The sequence below is a fragment of the Beta vulgaris genome, chromosome 1 (assembly GCF_026745355.1).
Source record: "Beta vulgaris subsp. vulgaris cultivar EL10 chromosome 1, EL10.2, whole genome shotgun sequence".
In the NCBI taxonomy this organism is placed as follows: Eukaryota; Viridiplantae; Streptophyta; class Magnoliopsida; order Caryophyllales; family Amaranthaceae; genus Beta; species Beta vulgaris.
The window spans coordinates 53,627,459-53,642,752 of record NC_079202.1 but is presented as its reverse complement, the minus strand read 5'-3'; the positions used below and the strand labels follow the sequence as shown (position 1 = coordinate 53,642,752).

Sequence of the window (15,294 nt, the reverse complement as noted above, 5' to 3'; positions counted from 1 at the left end):
ATGAGGTTGCTCCTGTCTATCGTCTTACTGTTTTGTTGAAACTGGTGGTGGTAAGTTGAGAGCAATCTCAACATTCTGAGGTTCCATGTACCCTGCCTTAATATTTTGTTCCATTTCACTATCCTCATCATCACTTGGAGAACAAGCGTCATACATTAAGATTCCAATTTGAAGACATGGAGATCAGGCGATGATGCAAGATAATGTTTTTGGAGTTTTGTTTATACGTATGTGCTTTGTTTTTTTTGGGATGAAGAACAAAATCAGTCCCCTCTGTATTTATAGAGTTTTGGAGGTTAACCGTCCCTTTTGTTTGGAGGGAAAATTTGAAATTTTGATGTTTTGCCAAAGTAGGCATAATCCGTGTGCTCATGAGTTAAGAAATTTGATTGGTGGAAGCCCCCCTAATAAAGAGTTGTCATTGGGCATAATTTTTTTTGGATTGGATTAGTATTTGCTTAAGTGTACCGTGCTTTATTATGAAAGAAAGAAACCACTTAACGTCATTACACTAAGTGTCAAAGTTCATTAAATGCACAACTGGTTTATCATTATTTTTAAAAAAGCAAAGTAATGGTTCTTAATACAAATGAATCTACTTATCTAAAATTAACAAGATTCTATTTATCTTAATAAGCGCGTAAAAACTGAATCACGACTTAGATTATGAGACGGAGGGAGTATTGTTGTTTCCCTACTCATTTACTAGTTATCATGATATTACAATATGAATTTCTTAAGTGAAGAGAACCTTGCTTAACTACCAAATTTCTATAATGATGATTTAATTACTCTAAAATGACACTAATGCTTCATGCTCTTACCAACAATGAACTCCGTCCTTCATATTAAAAGAAGCATCAGAAGATTGATACCATCTTTTGCACCCAACAAAACTTTTTAACTAATTATTAGCTAAGGATTACAATTAAAATATTTTGCAATGATGAAACTATATCACGTGCAACTCTTTCCTGAATCATTTCATCTCTAAGGCTCCGTTTGGTAGGGCGTAAAATATTTTCAGTGTAAAATGATTTTCATGGAAAACAATTTACAATGGAGAACACAATTTCAAAATTAGTTTTCTGTTGTTTGGTTACATGTAAGAAAAATGAGGAAATGAAAGGAAAATGAAAGGGAAAGTAAGGAGGTAGTGAGAGGAGTGTACAAGAGAGATAAGGAAAACAGTTTTCCCTTCATTTTGAAAGGAAAATGGTTTTCCATCATTGGGAGAGTAATTTTACCCCAAAGGAAAATGATTTTATACTCTTTTGTCAACCAAACAATGTAAGAGCAATCCCAATGGTGATGGATTTGATCACCAAAATTTCCTACTTACTCATGTTTTGATCATTTCATGATCAAATGTATCACCTCCACCCCACTCATGAACAAAAAAACCATCAAACTCCACTTTATCTCTCCTACTTTTCACTACCCCACCTCAACTTTCTCTCTCCTATTTCTCTTTCCTACTTCAATAAAAAATATAATTTACATATTAAAAATAAAAATGAATCATCTTATGATTACTTAAAATTATAATAATTAATTACGAAATTTTTTTTTCCCTCTTTTTAGGTGAGGAGGAGAAGGTAAAAAATTATAGAGAAAAATGATATATAAATATTTTTAGAGAGAGAAAGGTGAGGAGGAGAAATATTTTTTTTTTGTTCTGAAATATATCAATATGGGTATCATTTTATAGAGGGGAAAAAAATATGAATTTTGGTTTTTTTTTTTTTTGAAATACGAATTTCTGGGAAATTCCGTGAAAATTTCCACGAAATTTCCCAAAAAGAACACAGCAGCAGCCACGTGGCAGCTTGCCACTGGCGGGCTGTGTGTGACTAAGCTCATTTTGTCTTCCATTCACACGGTTCATTTGCTGATGGATTTGTTCACATGGTGATGGATGACAAAACATGTCATTTGGTGATAGGTTTTCCATCACCAATGGGATGCATGTTTTTTTGTTCAACCCAAATTTTCTGATTTTGGTGATGAATTATGTCACCATTGGGAGTGCTCTAAAACTAAAAGTAGAGGAAAATAGTTTTCCGAGAAAACGTTTTACGCCCTACTAAACGGAGCCTAAGACTCTAGATTACGTTCTAAGTATTCATCAATGACTTGATGCTGTTGAAATTATATTCTTTCTTGAGGTTAAAGTGACTACCATGTGGTTCTTGATTCCTTGTACTCGTTAGTTAGAATTGTGATTTCATGCCTTCCATAACTACAGTTACTGATTCTTGGAATTGGTATCTAATATAATACTAAGTATGTTATATTATGATCATGATGATAAAGTGATTGACATAAAAATTGATTAGAAGCTAAGTTGATATGGAGAAAACAATAGTGGAGGAAATGGGAATGTCCCAATTACTTGAAAAAATTGGTATTGATTGGAATTCAGAATTGGTTGAGAAATTTGGGGTTGTTTCCATTTGTTTCATATGTTCATACTTTTTGATTAAACATATTTGGGGCTCCGTCAAGATGGAGAAAGAGCCTACTAGGGTTCTTGTTACTGGAGCTGCAGGCATGATTTGATTCTTCTGGTTAAACTTTAATAATTTGTCTTCTTTGGCTATTTTTTTCTTAATTATGGAAATTTAAGCTTTGATAGTCTATTATCTAGTTAGCGATAGATTTTGGTAAAAGCACTCGTAAAAGCTTTTTTTTTTATAGGTGGCCAAGTTATCTTAAATCTCGTAAAAACCTCTCTATTAAGGTCACGTATTATTATATTTCGATGTTAGTGCATGGTCAGTTCTATATGAGGAAATGATATGTCTGTCTGATTTCATATTTATATAGCGTTTTATACTTGTTTCACATACGAGATTAGGTTGGCTTGGATCATAACCTCGGCAATTCAGGCACCAAAGATGTGATTTACTCTCGTCCGCCCCTAACAAAATATACTTCCTTGAGAGTGTTCTTAGGCAAAAGTCTAGATTAGAGATGATTAGATGAACGTGTTTTTTCCATTTATCATAGCATGATACTTTTTTGCAATGCTTTCAAGCTTTAACATGAGTGTGTAATTTGCAGGACAGATAGGCTATGCACTAGTCCCTATGATCGCGAGAGGGTTGATGCTTGGTCCAGATCAACCGGTTATTCTCCATATGCTTGATATTGAACCAGCTAGTGAGGCCTTAAATGGTGTCAAAATGGAACTCATCGATGCTGCTTTTCCTCTTCTTAAAGGTTTTTTTTTTAATATACTCCATCCGTTTCTTTTTAATTGTTACACCTACCCTGTTCACGCATGTCAATACAAAACTTTGAGAAGTAATATCTCTAGTTTTGTGTTTATAAAATTATAGAAAGCATAATAAAATACATAATAAAACGAATCTAACAAGATCCCACGTGACTATGTTTTTATCTACGTATAAATCACAAACGATGGTTGTTGTGACAGATAAAATTAACGAAACAAACAATAATGAACAGTCGATACAAGAATTAACGTGGTTCACTAACAACGTTCACAGTCAGAGGAGAAACAGTTTTATTAGGTTTAGGAGAGAGAGAACATATTAGAAAAAATGCAAAGTATATACTCCTTGAAAATATTTTCTTCCAAACCAAATACTCGTTTTTGCTGAAGATAAATTTGGCGTTGGCCGTTGGGTTAAGCAGGTGTTATTGCCACCACCGATGTGGCGGAAGCGTGTCAAGACATCAATGTTGCAATAATGCTTGGTGGGTTTCCTAGGAAGGAAGGGATGGAAAGGAAAGATGTCATGTCGAAGAATGTAACTATTTATAAAGCTCAAGCTACAGCATTGGAACAATATGCTGCTGATGATTGCAAGGTGATATTTAGACATAGACATCTCTTATTTTTTAGCTTAGTGATTGAGACCCTTCTAATCTTGCTCTTAATAATGTTACGTTTGTCATTTTTTGTAACAGGTGGTGGTAGTTGCAAACCCTGCTAACACAAATGCACTCATTTTGAAGGAATTTGCACCTTCAATTCCTGAAAAAAACATCACATGTCTTACAATGCTTGATCATAACAGAGCACTCGGTCAAATTGCCGAGAGGTTAGATGTTTATGTTAGTGATGTCAAGAATGTTATCATATGGGGAAATCATTCTGCTACTCAGTACCCAGATGTGAAACACGCAATTGTCACTTCAACGAATAAGGAGAAGTCTGTACGTGAACTTGTAAACGACGATCATTGGTATGATCGATAAATTCATTCCACTTATGTAAACTTTTTGAACTTAGTTGAACCAAACAACCCCTAAATAATATATATTATATGATCGATAATATTTGGTAGAACTTCAAAGTCATAACTCATTGATAATATTTGGTAGAACTTAAGACTAGAGGTGGGCATGGATCGAGACAGCACGCGGGACGGCCTGGCGCGAGCCCGCTCGAGTCCCGGCCCGTTGTCAGCTACGTGAGCCGTGGGTCTGTCACAGTCAAGAAATTTTATTTCAGGCCCACACCGGCACGAGCCCGCCTAGATGGCCCGTGGGCTGAACGCTCCTTTCCTTTGTTTTTTAGCCTAAAACCGTCAAAAATCCAAAAAAACAACATAAAACACGGGCCAGTCCGTAGGAAACACGAGCTCAATCCGTGGACAAAATCTTGAAATTTCAAGCCCGGCACAACCCGCCATTTTCCCAAGCCCGCAAACAAGCCCGGCCCGGCCCATGTCCAGGTCTACTCATGACCATCGACATAACAAATAAAAGTAGTTAGACTTACTAATTACAACCGTAAACATTATATTCATATTCTTTTTAATTGATAGGTTGAACACTGAGTTTGTTACTACGATACAACAACGGGGTGCAGCAATAATCAACGCACGGAAACTATCAAGTGCATTGTCAGCTGCAAGTGCAACTTGCGATCACATACGCAATTGGATGCTTGGCACTAATAAGGTGTTACTTAACATTTTTTAGCAACGAAAATTGTATTTTGTCATAGCAGGACTTCTTACCAATATTGTTGATGCTCTCCATTTTCGTCATGATAAGCTAATATCCAAATTTTGTACATTGAGCGCAGGGAACGTGGATTTCGATGGGGGTGTGCTCTGATGGTTCTTATGGTATCGAACCCGGTCTTATCTACTCCTTCCCCGTAACTTGCAAGAACGGGGAATGGTCTATAGTACAGGGTAAGCTAATGTTTCAATTTGATTCATATGTTCTTTTTGAGTGTTAGTTTCCAAATCAAATTCATTATCTACCTTTATTTTCCATTAAGTTGACATATTACATATACATAAGTACTTTCCAAATTAAAAATGATCACGCTTGGGCTTTCATAGTATTCAATAGAGGTGATCATTTTGGCCCGGCCCGGCCCGGTTTTGAGCAGATTTTTTTGGCCCGCGGTCGGTCCTGTCCCAGTCCGATTCTTTTTGGCTTTGGACAAGCCAAAAATGACTTTTAAGTCTATTTTTTTGGCCCGGCCCGTTTTGGCCCGCAAAAGCCCGCTAATTTAGGTCCGAAATAGCGGGCTTTGGGCACAAAAATTCGACCCGGATTTAGGCCCAGCCCGGTCAATGGGCAACTTTTTTTTGCTGCGGTCCGGCCCGACACATAATCACCTCTAGTATTCAATGTTGATTTTTGACCAAATCTTTGATTTTGTATCGATAAAATTTACTCGCTTTATTTATTCCTTTTTGTGCTGCAACATTATTAGAAAGTTGTAGCGTGGTGTGTTGCTTGTATGATGAGAAATTTTACGTTGAAACCCTATGATTACAGGGTTAAAAGTCGACGAATTTTCGAGAGCAAAGATGGATACAACGGAGAACGAGCTCATTGAGGAGAAAGCACTAGCGTATTCTTGCCTCAATTGATTAGTCCAGCTCAAGATTTCGGCATGAGCAATGATATATAGCTTAAGCTGTTAAATGTAATGTATCTACTGCGTGTTAAGCTCATTGTATGTAACCTAACCTGTAAAAAGCATTTGTAACTTGTAAGAGCTTAATATATACATTGTCATTAATTGAAGTATATTAAAGCCCTAGCTGATGGAACGCAATATTTACCGTTCAAGCTTTCAACCAACCAAACTCTTCACGAAAATTCACGTAATGTTTTAGTTGCCTGAAACGTGTTTAAGGAGTCGGTGATTTATTCTCATTCCAAATAAGAATTAAAAGTTTTATCAATTATTGTATGACCTAGAACATAAAAACAACATAATTACATATTATTAAGTTAAACTAGTTATTAGGTCCGGACTATCCCCGGATAAGAAAATTTTCATTTATTAATATTGTACTTTGATATGATATCATTAATTACAACTTGGTCTAGTGGTTAAAACTTTAGTACATGAACTTGAGGCCACGGGATCAAAACCCATACCATGCAATTTCTAATTTTTTTTATTGTACATGGATTACATGAATGTACATTAGTATAGATAAAGTGAGTGGCTCGAACGATAAACAAGATATAGTTACAGGATCTAAATTTAGCACGTGGTGAATAATTATTGTGATCAATGTACATTTGTTTTAACAGAAAAGGGAATAAGTGATTCTATTCATGTATGCATGGTAGACATGTTGTAATATAAAATCTTGATTCTAATGTGTAATTTATCATTAGGAGATAGACATAATAATATCTAATAGAAGAGGCAGATAATAATCTAAAGATTTAACAACATTGAAATAATACGAGGTTTAGGAAACATGCATGAGAACTAAAATTTATTTTTAAAATATGTGTCATTGGTTGAAAACGATTTGGTCTTGTACATCATAAGATTTACGACCGTTGAAGAGATTTTATTGCTGAATCTCATTGATCACCACATGTGAGTGTTCCACGTTGGAGAAAGATGAGAGACTAAATCACTTTATAAGATTAGAAGTTACTCCTCATATCACCAATTGATTTTAGTATGAAACCTCTTTTGGACTAATAAAATGGACCAAATCTCTCCTCCTCCTTATTAAGTTATCCACGCCCATTTTATATAATCTGAAAATTAACATTTCTACATATTTTGCCAGTATTCAAATAATTGTGAGTGGTCCTCGTTTTTAGGATTGGCCGGTGGCCCGGTAGGTACCCTTGGCTCCAAATTGTTTACACACTGACGTTGCATCAAGGTGGTGGAGCAGGTTCTTTAATTTGTAGGCTTTTGTTGATGAGTTTTCATGGGCATTCATTTTGTGAGTCATCATTTTCAGCTACCAAAGACTGAAATCAATGACTCTTAATTTGAAACTGATGGGAAAGCTATTTATCTTCGATTGTCTTCTTTCTTTGCCTACTTTTCTTCTAGTATAGATCAAGTATATTTCTTGCATGCATGTTCTTTAACTTTCAAAGTACAATATGGTATATGGTAATATGGATATCCATTTCCAAAAAGGAAACAAAAATTGAACGTGCACATCTATGTATCTAAATACTCTCTTGCCGACTTGCCCCTAATGAATTTCTTATTTTGTAAAGTTCCTCAGTTTTGAAATAAATGAAATACTTCTCTTTTTTACATATGTAAGAGTTTTTTCGAGAGAACATTTCATTTATTTACAACAGATGAAATATATATGTATATTCAGATTCTCATTTTGATGCAGATTTTATAATTAATAGTATCAATAAATATAAAATTTGCCTAGAATAATATGTATGTAGTCTTGTTCAGCTTACCTCTTAATATTAAGAATACAATATAATAATACAACTGACACGATTTAATAAATAATTACATAATAAAGGACATATTAACAAATGCAATTATACATAAATCATTAGCTTCCAACTTCGAATTTTGAAATTGATATGGGTGAAACAAATTAACAAAAGAAGGAATAAAAAAGGTTAATTTCAAACTCCTCCAAAAAAATTGAAATTTATTTCGTTGTCGTTCCAAATTAAAATTTGGTTCCACTCTTGTGAAAGATCAAAGAAAATTTTCTTCCTATTGCAATTTTTTTATATAGCATCGTTAATCTAAACGATATTGACGAGTTAAGTACAGAACTGGATACGAAACTTGTCTTTTGTTTCAGTTTGGGTAATCAACTTTTAAAAGTTTCAGTTTGGGTACTCAAATTGGACGGACTTTATTTTTTGGTGAAAATCTGTTAAAATTCGCCGTTTGAAGCATTTTTTTAGGCGCGTGTAAGTCACGAACCCCCGCCTAACACTTGCACTCTTATTTAGGCTATATATTTTGGCGGATTTTATGAACTCCTCCATATCTTCCTTCCTTGCACTTTTCATTTAATTATTACAGTCTCTCCATCTTCTTCCTTCCTCTGTTCATCTTTTTCCCTATGTTAAATTCCATCCCTTTCCTCATCTTCTCATCAAAAGATGATCAACATTCAACCCCTAAAAGACGCAGCCGCTACTGCGAAAACAAAGGAGGAAAGGAATGTATGCATAAATCTCGAAAATACTATTTCGGATGGAAGCCTTTTTGCTTGGAAGATGTTTATTAAGCAAAGCCTCCTTCAAAGCCTTGAAAAAAAGTAATGAAAACGGCTGAGGAAGTGTTTAACACCCCTTCTTGTAAGTCCCCTGAACTTAAACCTAGAACTAGGGGTTCTCTTCAAAAATCTAAGGAAAAGGGGATAATTAGTGAGCCCAACACTAAGGATAATTAGTGCAAATTTAGTGTTGCATTGTTGTGTGAACTGCTATAAGAACTAATTGTTGTGAAGTGCAAACATTTGCCTCTATAACTCCCTAGGATTGATTGTCACTTGCTGTTTTTGGTCATTGAAAACATGTAATTGGAATACGTAGGTTTCAGAATAGTCATTCCCGCAACACTCTTTGATATGACAAATTAGTTTGAAACTAGGGCAATTAGATATATACTCCCTCCGTTTCCTAAAGATCTTCCCATTTACTGTTCCTGCAGATACCAAGGAAAATCAAGTTGTGTGGGGCATGGTGTGAGTAAAGTAGGAGAGAGAAAGGGGTTAAAATAAATAAACAAATAAAAAGGGGTTAAAGTAGGAGAGAGAAAGGGAGTAAAATTGAATTAATGATGTAATGGTGGACCATATGATAGTGAAATGAGAGGGTAAATAGGGAAATTTGTTTTGCCAAATAAGGAATAAAGCAAAAGAGGGAAGATCTTTTGGAAACACCCTTAAACGGAAAGAGGGAAGATCTTTAGGAAACGGAGGGAGTACATCTGTGAATAGAAATCACTTTTCAACTTATTTTTGTATCTTCTTGTAGCTAGCAGACTTCCAACAGTAGTTGCTCAATAGAAAAGCGACCAGAATCATCAACCTCTCCATTCTCCATGCTAACTCAAACGCAAATACTAATGGTTTTTTGTTTTTTTTTGGGGTGAACAATAGAACTTAAACAATTACTTTACTCGATTTGTAAATGTCTAACTATGTGATAGATTTGGGAACTTAGAATTATATGAATTAAAATGTCTGCATGTTTTAGCTAGCTCCAAAAATATGACAATTTTTACAAGGTGTTGGATTTTTTGGATGTTCAATTACTTTTGTGGCTATGGTTCAGTTTGGCCTATTTAATTTTTTCAATGTGTATCTGATTTTTTTACAGTTGAAGAATTGTGCTGAAATTTTAATGGATTGAATTAACTAATTTTATGCCACGTCACAATTATCCTTTTTTTTGTGCTGATAACGATTACTTTGCAAAGATCAGTACCAAACTAACATCTGTTAGTTTTGAGTATTCAAACCGAAACTTTTGAAAGTTGAGTACCCAAACTGGAAAAAAAGACAAAGTTTAATACCCTATTGAGTACTTAACTCCGATACTGACTGTATATTATACAATGAAAGAGCCTATATATCTAGCTAAATTTTAGTTGGTTATGTGTGGGAACTGGGCACATAAAATAATACAATTACAGGCTCGATCTACTAGATGTATGAGATAAAACTTATCTACAAAAGGTGGTAACTATTCAAAGATCAAAATTGTGACATTCTAGCTAATCTTAGACTTATGAGACAAAAGTTCAACAAATTCCAATAGTCTTATTCTTAATTCTTATATGACTATCTCTCACATATTATGTTTTTTTATCCATATGAGCCATGAAGCTAAGGCAATACAAAGAAAGGGATAGGGGGATTAGACACTAGTAAAAATTTTGCTTATTGCTGTGGTTTTACCCATACGCAGCTGTTTGGGCCCATTAAATCCCTCCAAGGAAATCATGCCGCGTGGCACCGCCACCTAAGGATCGTGGGTCCCACCAGAATCATCCAATGAAAAGGTATCACCAATCCCCAAGTGAGCTGTCTTGTCCAGCACACCACTTTATGGAAATTCTCACCACTATAAATACCTCTTGTCCCATCAATGCAAAGGTATTGAATACTCACCTAACTAACTTGAGCTTCTCACTCTAGACTCTCTCTCTACCTCATTCATCAACTGACTTGAGCGTCGGAGGGGCGATCCCGGAACAACCCCCGGGGTAGTTTGTCTGTGTTTTGCAGGTTTCCGGTGAACTGATAACCAGCCCAGCTCGGACTTAGGGACTTGTTCAGCACAGACCATTAACCTTAATTTCTAGACAGAAACAGTTTGGCGCCGTCTGTGGGGATAGTACAAAAAGTTACTTCGCCACCATTTCGAAAGACTCTTGCTACTCAGGACTTAATCGCAGTGCTAGTCAGCCATGGCACCTTCCAAGAACGCCCGTAACAGATCTACCCAACCTCAACAAACTGAGAGGGAACCCTCACCCCAACCAAGGAGGTCAGCACGAACTAGATCCCCATCGGTTCATACACTGGACCCTAACCTGGAGCTCTCCCAGGAACTTCAGCCTTCTCCCTCTCGAGAAATACAACGCGCTGACCCCCAGCCTCTACTCACAGCTGACATTGCGCTCATAGCAGCTCAGCTGCAACAAACATTGCAACAAAGCATTATGCAGATGCTGACCACTCTCCAGCAGGGGCAAGGGCACAACCAGCTCAACCTCCAGCAACGTGAGGACAATATCCAGAGACCCTCTCATAGGGAAGAGCGAAACCCTCGCTCCCTTCGTGACCAGCCTAACCGGCAAAGGTCAGCTGCTAAGGAGAGAACTCAGTCTCAAAGGCCCCCCTCTCGGCAAGATGAGCGCCCACCTGGGGGCGAGAGGTCGGCGCCTCGGGAAGCAGCTCTCCGGAGGGAGGAGACCCATGTCTCCAGATCGCCAAGGGGAAATCCTGGCCGCAAACCGGAAGACGCTCGGAATATCCTCAACGAGAAACGCCGCAGTCAGGGATATGATGCTCGTCAGTTCCTAGATCGTAAGGCTGCTCAGCGTGAGGGGCACGGTGACTCCGCTCAGTCCAAACCGCTAAAGCTCGGCAGCGGGAGTCTCAAATTCATGACCCCGTTCAGTCGAGAAATCATTGACACCCTACCCAGGGGAAAGTCAAAACGCCACTTATTGAACCATTCGCGGGCCTAACCGACCCGGAAGATCATATGGCCACGTATAAGGCCCAGATGAGTGTGCAGACCAGCTGTGAGGCCACATGGTGTCGGTTCTTCCCTACCACACTGAAAGGTCTCGCGCTGAATTGGTTTCAAGAATTGCCGGCCGGAATCATCACCGACTTCACCGTACTCGAGGATATGTTTACCCATCAGTTCGTGGCCGGAAAGAGGCAGAAGAAAACTAGCTTGCACCTCATGGGGGTCAAGCAAGAGAAAAACGAAAGTCTGCCGACTACATAAAAAGATTCAATGAGGAGTCCCTAAAGTATCCGACTACAAGATGCTGTGGCCTTTGCTGCTCTCATGTCCGGATTACAACCTGGCCGGCTAAGATGGACATTGGCTGAAAGTGAGGTCAAAACCTTCTCAGAGGCCATGGCAAAGGCTCAAAGATTCATCCAAGCGGCGGATATTTGCCGCCACTCGGAAGAGGGAAGTAAGAAGAGAAAGGAAGAAGGAAACAACAGAGATCAGCCCAAACAGCAGAAAACGGGCGGTAGGTCGGATAGGTTCACTGATCATGGAAACGACCCTCGTTTCAATAAAAACAGAAGAGAAATATACCTGGACATCAAGCACAAGTCCATGCTGCCCAATCCCCAACCCATCCGGACCTCAGCTTACCGGAGGGACAAAAGCCAGTGGTGCGAGTACCACCGGGAATGTGGTCATACCACAAAAGATTGTAGGGAACTGAAGAAAGGTTGGACAATCTAGCTGACCAGGGGAAGCTGAACCGCTACCTCAAGCACACGAGTGAGAGAAGGGGAAGCAGAAGGTCGGTCAGTCCATAGTGGGGACACTGAAGGCTACATTGGGGTCATCTCGGGTGGCTTCGCTTCGGGGGCCTAACCGGCCGAGCCAGGAAAGCTCATCTCCAAAACCTCAAGCACCAAGTACTCGAGGTCAAACCAAGCCGGTCGGATTGTCCTGTGATGACCTTCGGGGAATCCAGTCGACCAGTCAGCGTACCCCATGATGACCCCCTGGTCATCGAGCTCAAGGTAGCCAACTCCCGGGTAAGGCGAGTCTTGGTTGATAGTGGGTCGTCCGCTGACATCATAACTCTAGAATGCCTGAAAAAGCTGAAATACAGCGAACAGGATGTCATACCACTCGACCAGCCACTCATAGGCTTCGGGGGTAACTCTGTGCAACCTGTGGGATCGATAAAGCTCCCTACCCGGATGGTGAGAAAGGCAAAGGCAGAAGCCTACCGATCGACTTTCTAGTGGTCGACATCCCCCTCCCATACAACATAATAATGGGGCGACCCACTCTGAACAAAACAAAAGCTGCTATCTCCACGTACCAACTCCTCATGCAGTTCGAAACAGATGAGGGGAAGGTCGGAAAAATTCAGGGAGATCAACAGGCTGGACGAGAATGCTATGTTAATAGCTTAAAGAGCAGAACTGAGATCGACGTCCAAGAGGACTCGAAGAAGAGGAAAAGGGAAGAAAGTTCACCAAGGAACTTGGGGGTGTACATAACAGAAAACCCCAAACAGTACGAACGACCTCAGCCAGCTGAGGAAGACGAAGAAGTAGAGATCGGGACAGAACCCGGTCGGACTGTAAGAGTGGGCAAGGCCCTAAACCCAGAAACAAGAGCACAAGTAGTGCAAGTGCTCAGGGAATACAGGACGTGTTCGCCTATGAGGCCTCAGAGATGCCGGGCTTGACCCCAAAATTATGTGTCATGAGCTGAACATTAAGAGGGATACAAGCCAGTCAAGCAAAAGCTAAGGCATCAAGGTCCGGAGAGGTGCAAAGCTGCCGCAGTGGAGGTCAAAAAATTGCTCGAGGCAGGATTCATTGAGGAATGTCAGTACTCGGAATGGCTAGCTAATGTAGTTCTGGTGAAAAAGCCGAGTGGGGCTTGGCGCATGTGCGTGGATTTACAGACCTGAACAAGGCCTGTCCGAAAGACAACCATCCTCTGCCCAAAATAGACAGGTTAGTCGATTCGACAGCTGGTCATGCCCTTCTAAGCTTCATGGATGCTAATGCAGGCTATCACCAAATTCCCATGGCGGAACATGATCGGATTCATACCGCTTTCACCACCCCCAAGGGGTATACTGCTATAAATGATGCCATTCGGACTGAAAAATGCCGGAGCCACCTACCAGCGGACAGTTAATAAAATTTTCAGTGATCAGTTGGGTCGGAACATCGAGGTATATGTTGACGACATGATCGTCAAAAGCAAGGCCCACTCTGATCATCCGGACGACCTGAGGGAGACGCTGAGCACACTGAGGAAGTATCGTATGATGCTCAATCCTAAAAAGTGCGTCTTCGGAGTGAAAGGGGGTAAGTGCCTCGGATTTCTGGTAGATGAAAGGGGTATTGAGGCCAACCCCGACAAGATCAAGGCAGTTCTGGAAATGAAATCCCCCCGGAACGTCAGGGAAGTGCAGCGCCTAACCGGATGTCTAGCTGCCCTGGGCGATTCCTATCACGGTCGGCTGATAAGAGCCTATTCTTTTTCAAGGCCCTTAAGAGAAAAGAATTCGATGGGACGAAGAAGCTGAAAGCCTTCGCCTCCCTCAACTTCATCTATCAACTCTTCCCAAGCTCATGTCCCCCTTGCCGGGGGAAACATTGTTTGTTACTTGGCCGTATCCGAATACGCCCTAAGTGCGTTCTGGTAGCCGAAAGGGAAGGGACGCAACACCCGGTCTACTTCATAAGCCATGCCTTCCGAGGGGCAGAAGCAAAATATAGTGAGGTGGAGAAGATGGTCTTCGCCCTCGTCATGGCAAGCAGAAAGCTGAAACCATACTTCCAAGCCCATCAAATCAAGGTCCTTACCGGACAGCCTCTCCGCAAGGTCATAGAAAGCAGGAACCACTCCAGTCGGATGACTGATTGGGCTGACCAGTTGGCTGATTTCGGCCTGGAATATGAGCCCAGAAGGGCCATCAAAGCTCAAGCCTTGGCGGACTTCATAACTGAATGCACAACTCGGCCCCGGTCGGCCAGAATGAAGAGTGGGAGCTATACGTGGATGGCTTCTTCCACCAAGTCAGGATGTGGGGCGGGGCTAGTGCTTAAGCCCCCGGTCGGAGAAAAAATGGAGTATGCAATCAAATTCGAGTTCCTGGGGTCGAACAATGAAGCGAATATGAGGCACTCATCCTCGGACTTCAGCTGTGCATTCTTGCAGGAGCCACGGCCATTGAGGCCCGATCAGACTCACAGCTTATGTGGGTCAGGTCTCCGGGGAGTACGAGGCCAAGGAGGACAATATGAGGATGTATCTGGCTAAGGCACAAGAGTCCATCAAAAAACTCTCCCATTTCCGCATCAGCCACATACCCAGGTCGGAGAATCAGCAAGCCGACGCCCTGGCTCGTATGGCTAGTTCAGCAGAGGGGTCAGCCCCTCGGACTATCATGTGGGAGGTGCTTCGCCAGCCCAGCATCAATGCCAAAGAACAGCTGATTCTAGACCGAACGGCCACTTGGATGGATGAGGTGGTCGGATACTTAAGGGATGGAGTCCTCCCAACAGATGTCAAAGAAGCCGAAAGGATCAAGCACCGAGCAGGTTGGTTCTTATGGCATGACGAGCAGCTCTACAAGAAGTCATACACGCACCCATTGCTGAAATGCGTAACCCCTGAAGAGGGAAATTACATCCTAAGGGAAATACACCAAGGGGCGTGTAGTAGCCATCAAGGGGGAGAACCATAGCAGGAAAAGCTCTAAGGGCTGGGTATTACTGGCCTACCCTCAAGGCAGATGCACAAGAATTGGTGAAAGATGCCCATCTTGCCAAATCCATTCGGATA

General features: G+C 40.4%; 1 protein-coding gene across 1 annotated transcript; it reads left to right on the top strand.

Annotated features, from left to right (window-relative positions):
- Positions 1-2,303: 2,303 nt before the first annotated feature.
- Positions 2,304-6,072, top strand: LOC104905328 (malate dehydrogenase, cytoplasmic). Its single transcript, XM_010693824.4, has 7 exons — positions 2,304-2,551; positions 3,067-3,225; positions 3,664-3,839; positions 3,940-4,217; positions 4,803-4,938; positions 5,066-5,177; positions 5,776-6,072. Exons 1-7 carry the CDS (start codon positions 2,353-2,355, stop codon positions 5,868-5,870), a joined length of 1,155 nt encoding a protein of 384 aa, XP_010692126.3. The 5' UTR covers positions 2,304-2,352; the 3' UTR covers positions 5,871-6,072.
- The last annotated feature ends 9,222 nt before the right edge of the window (positions 6,073-15,294 follow it).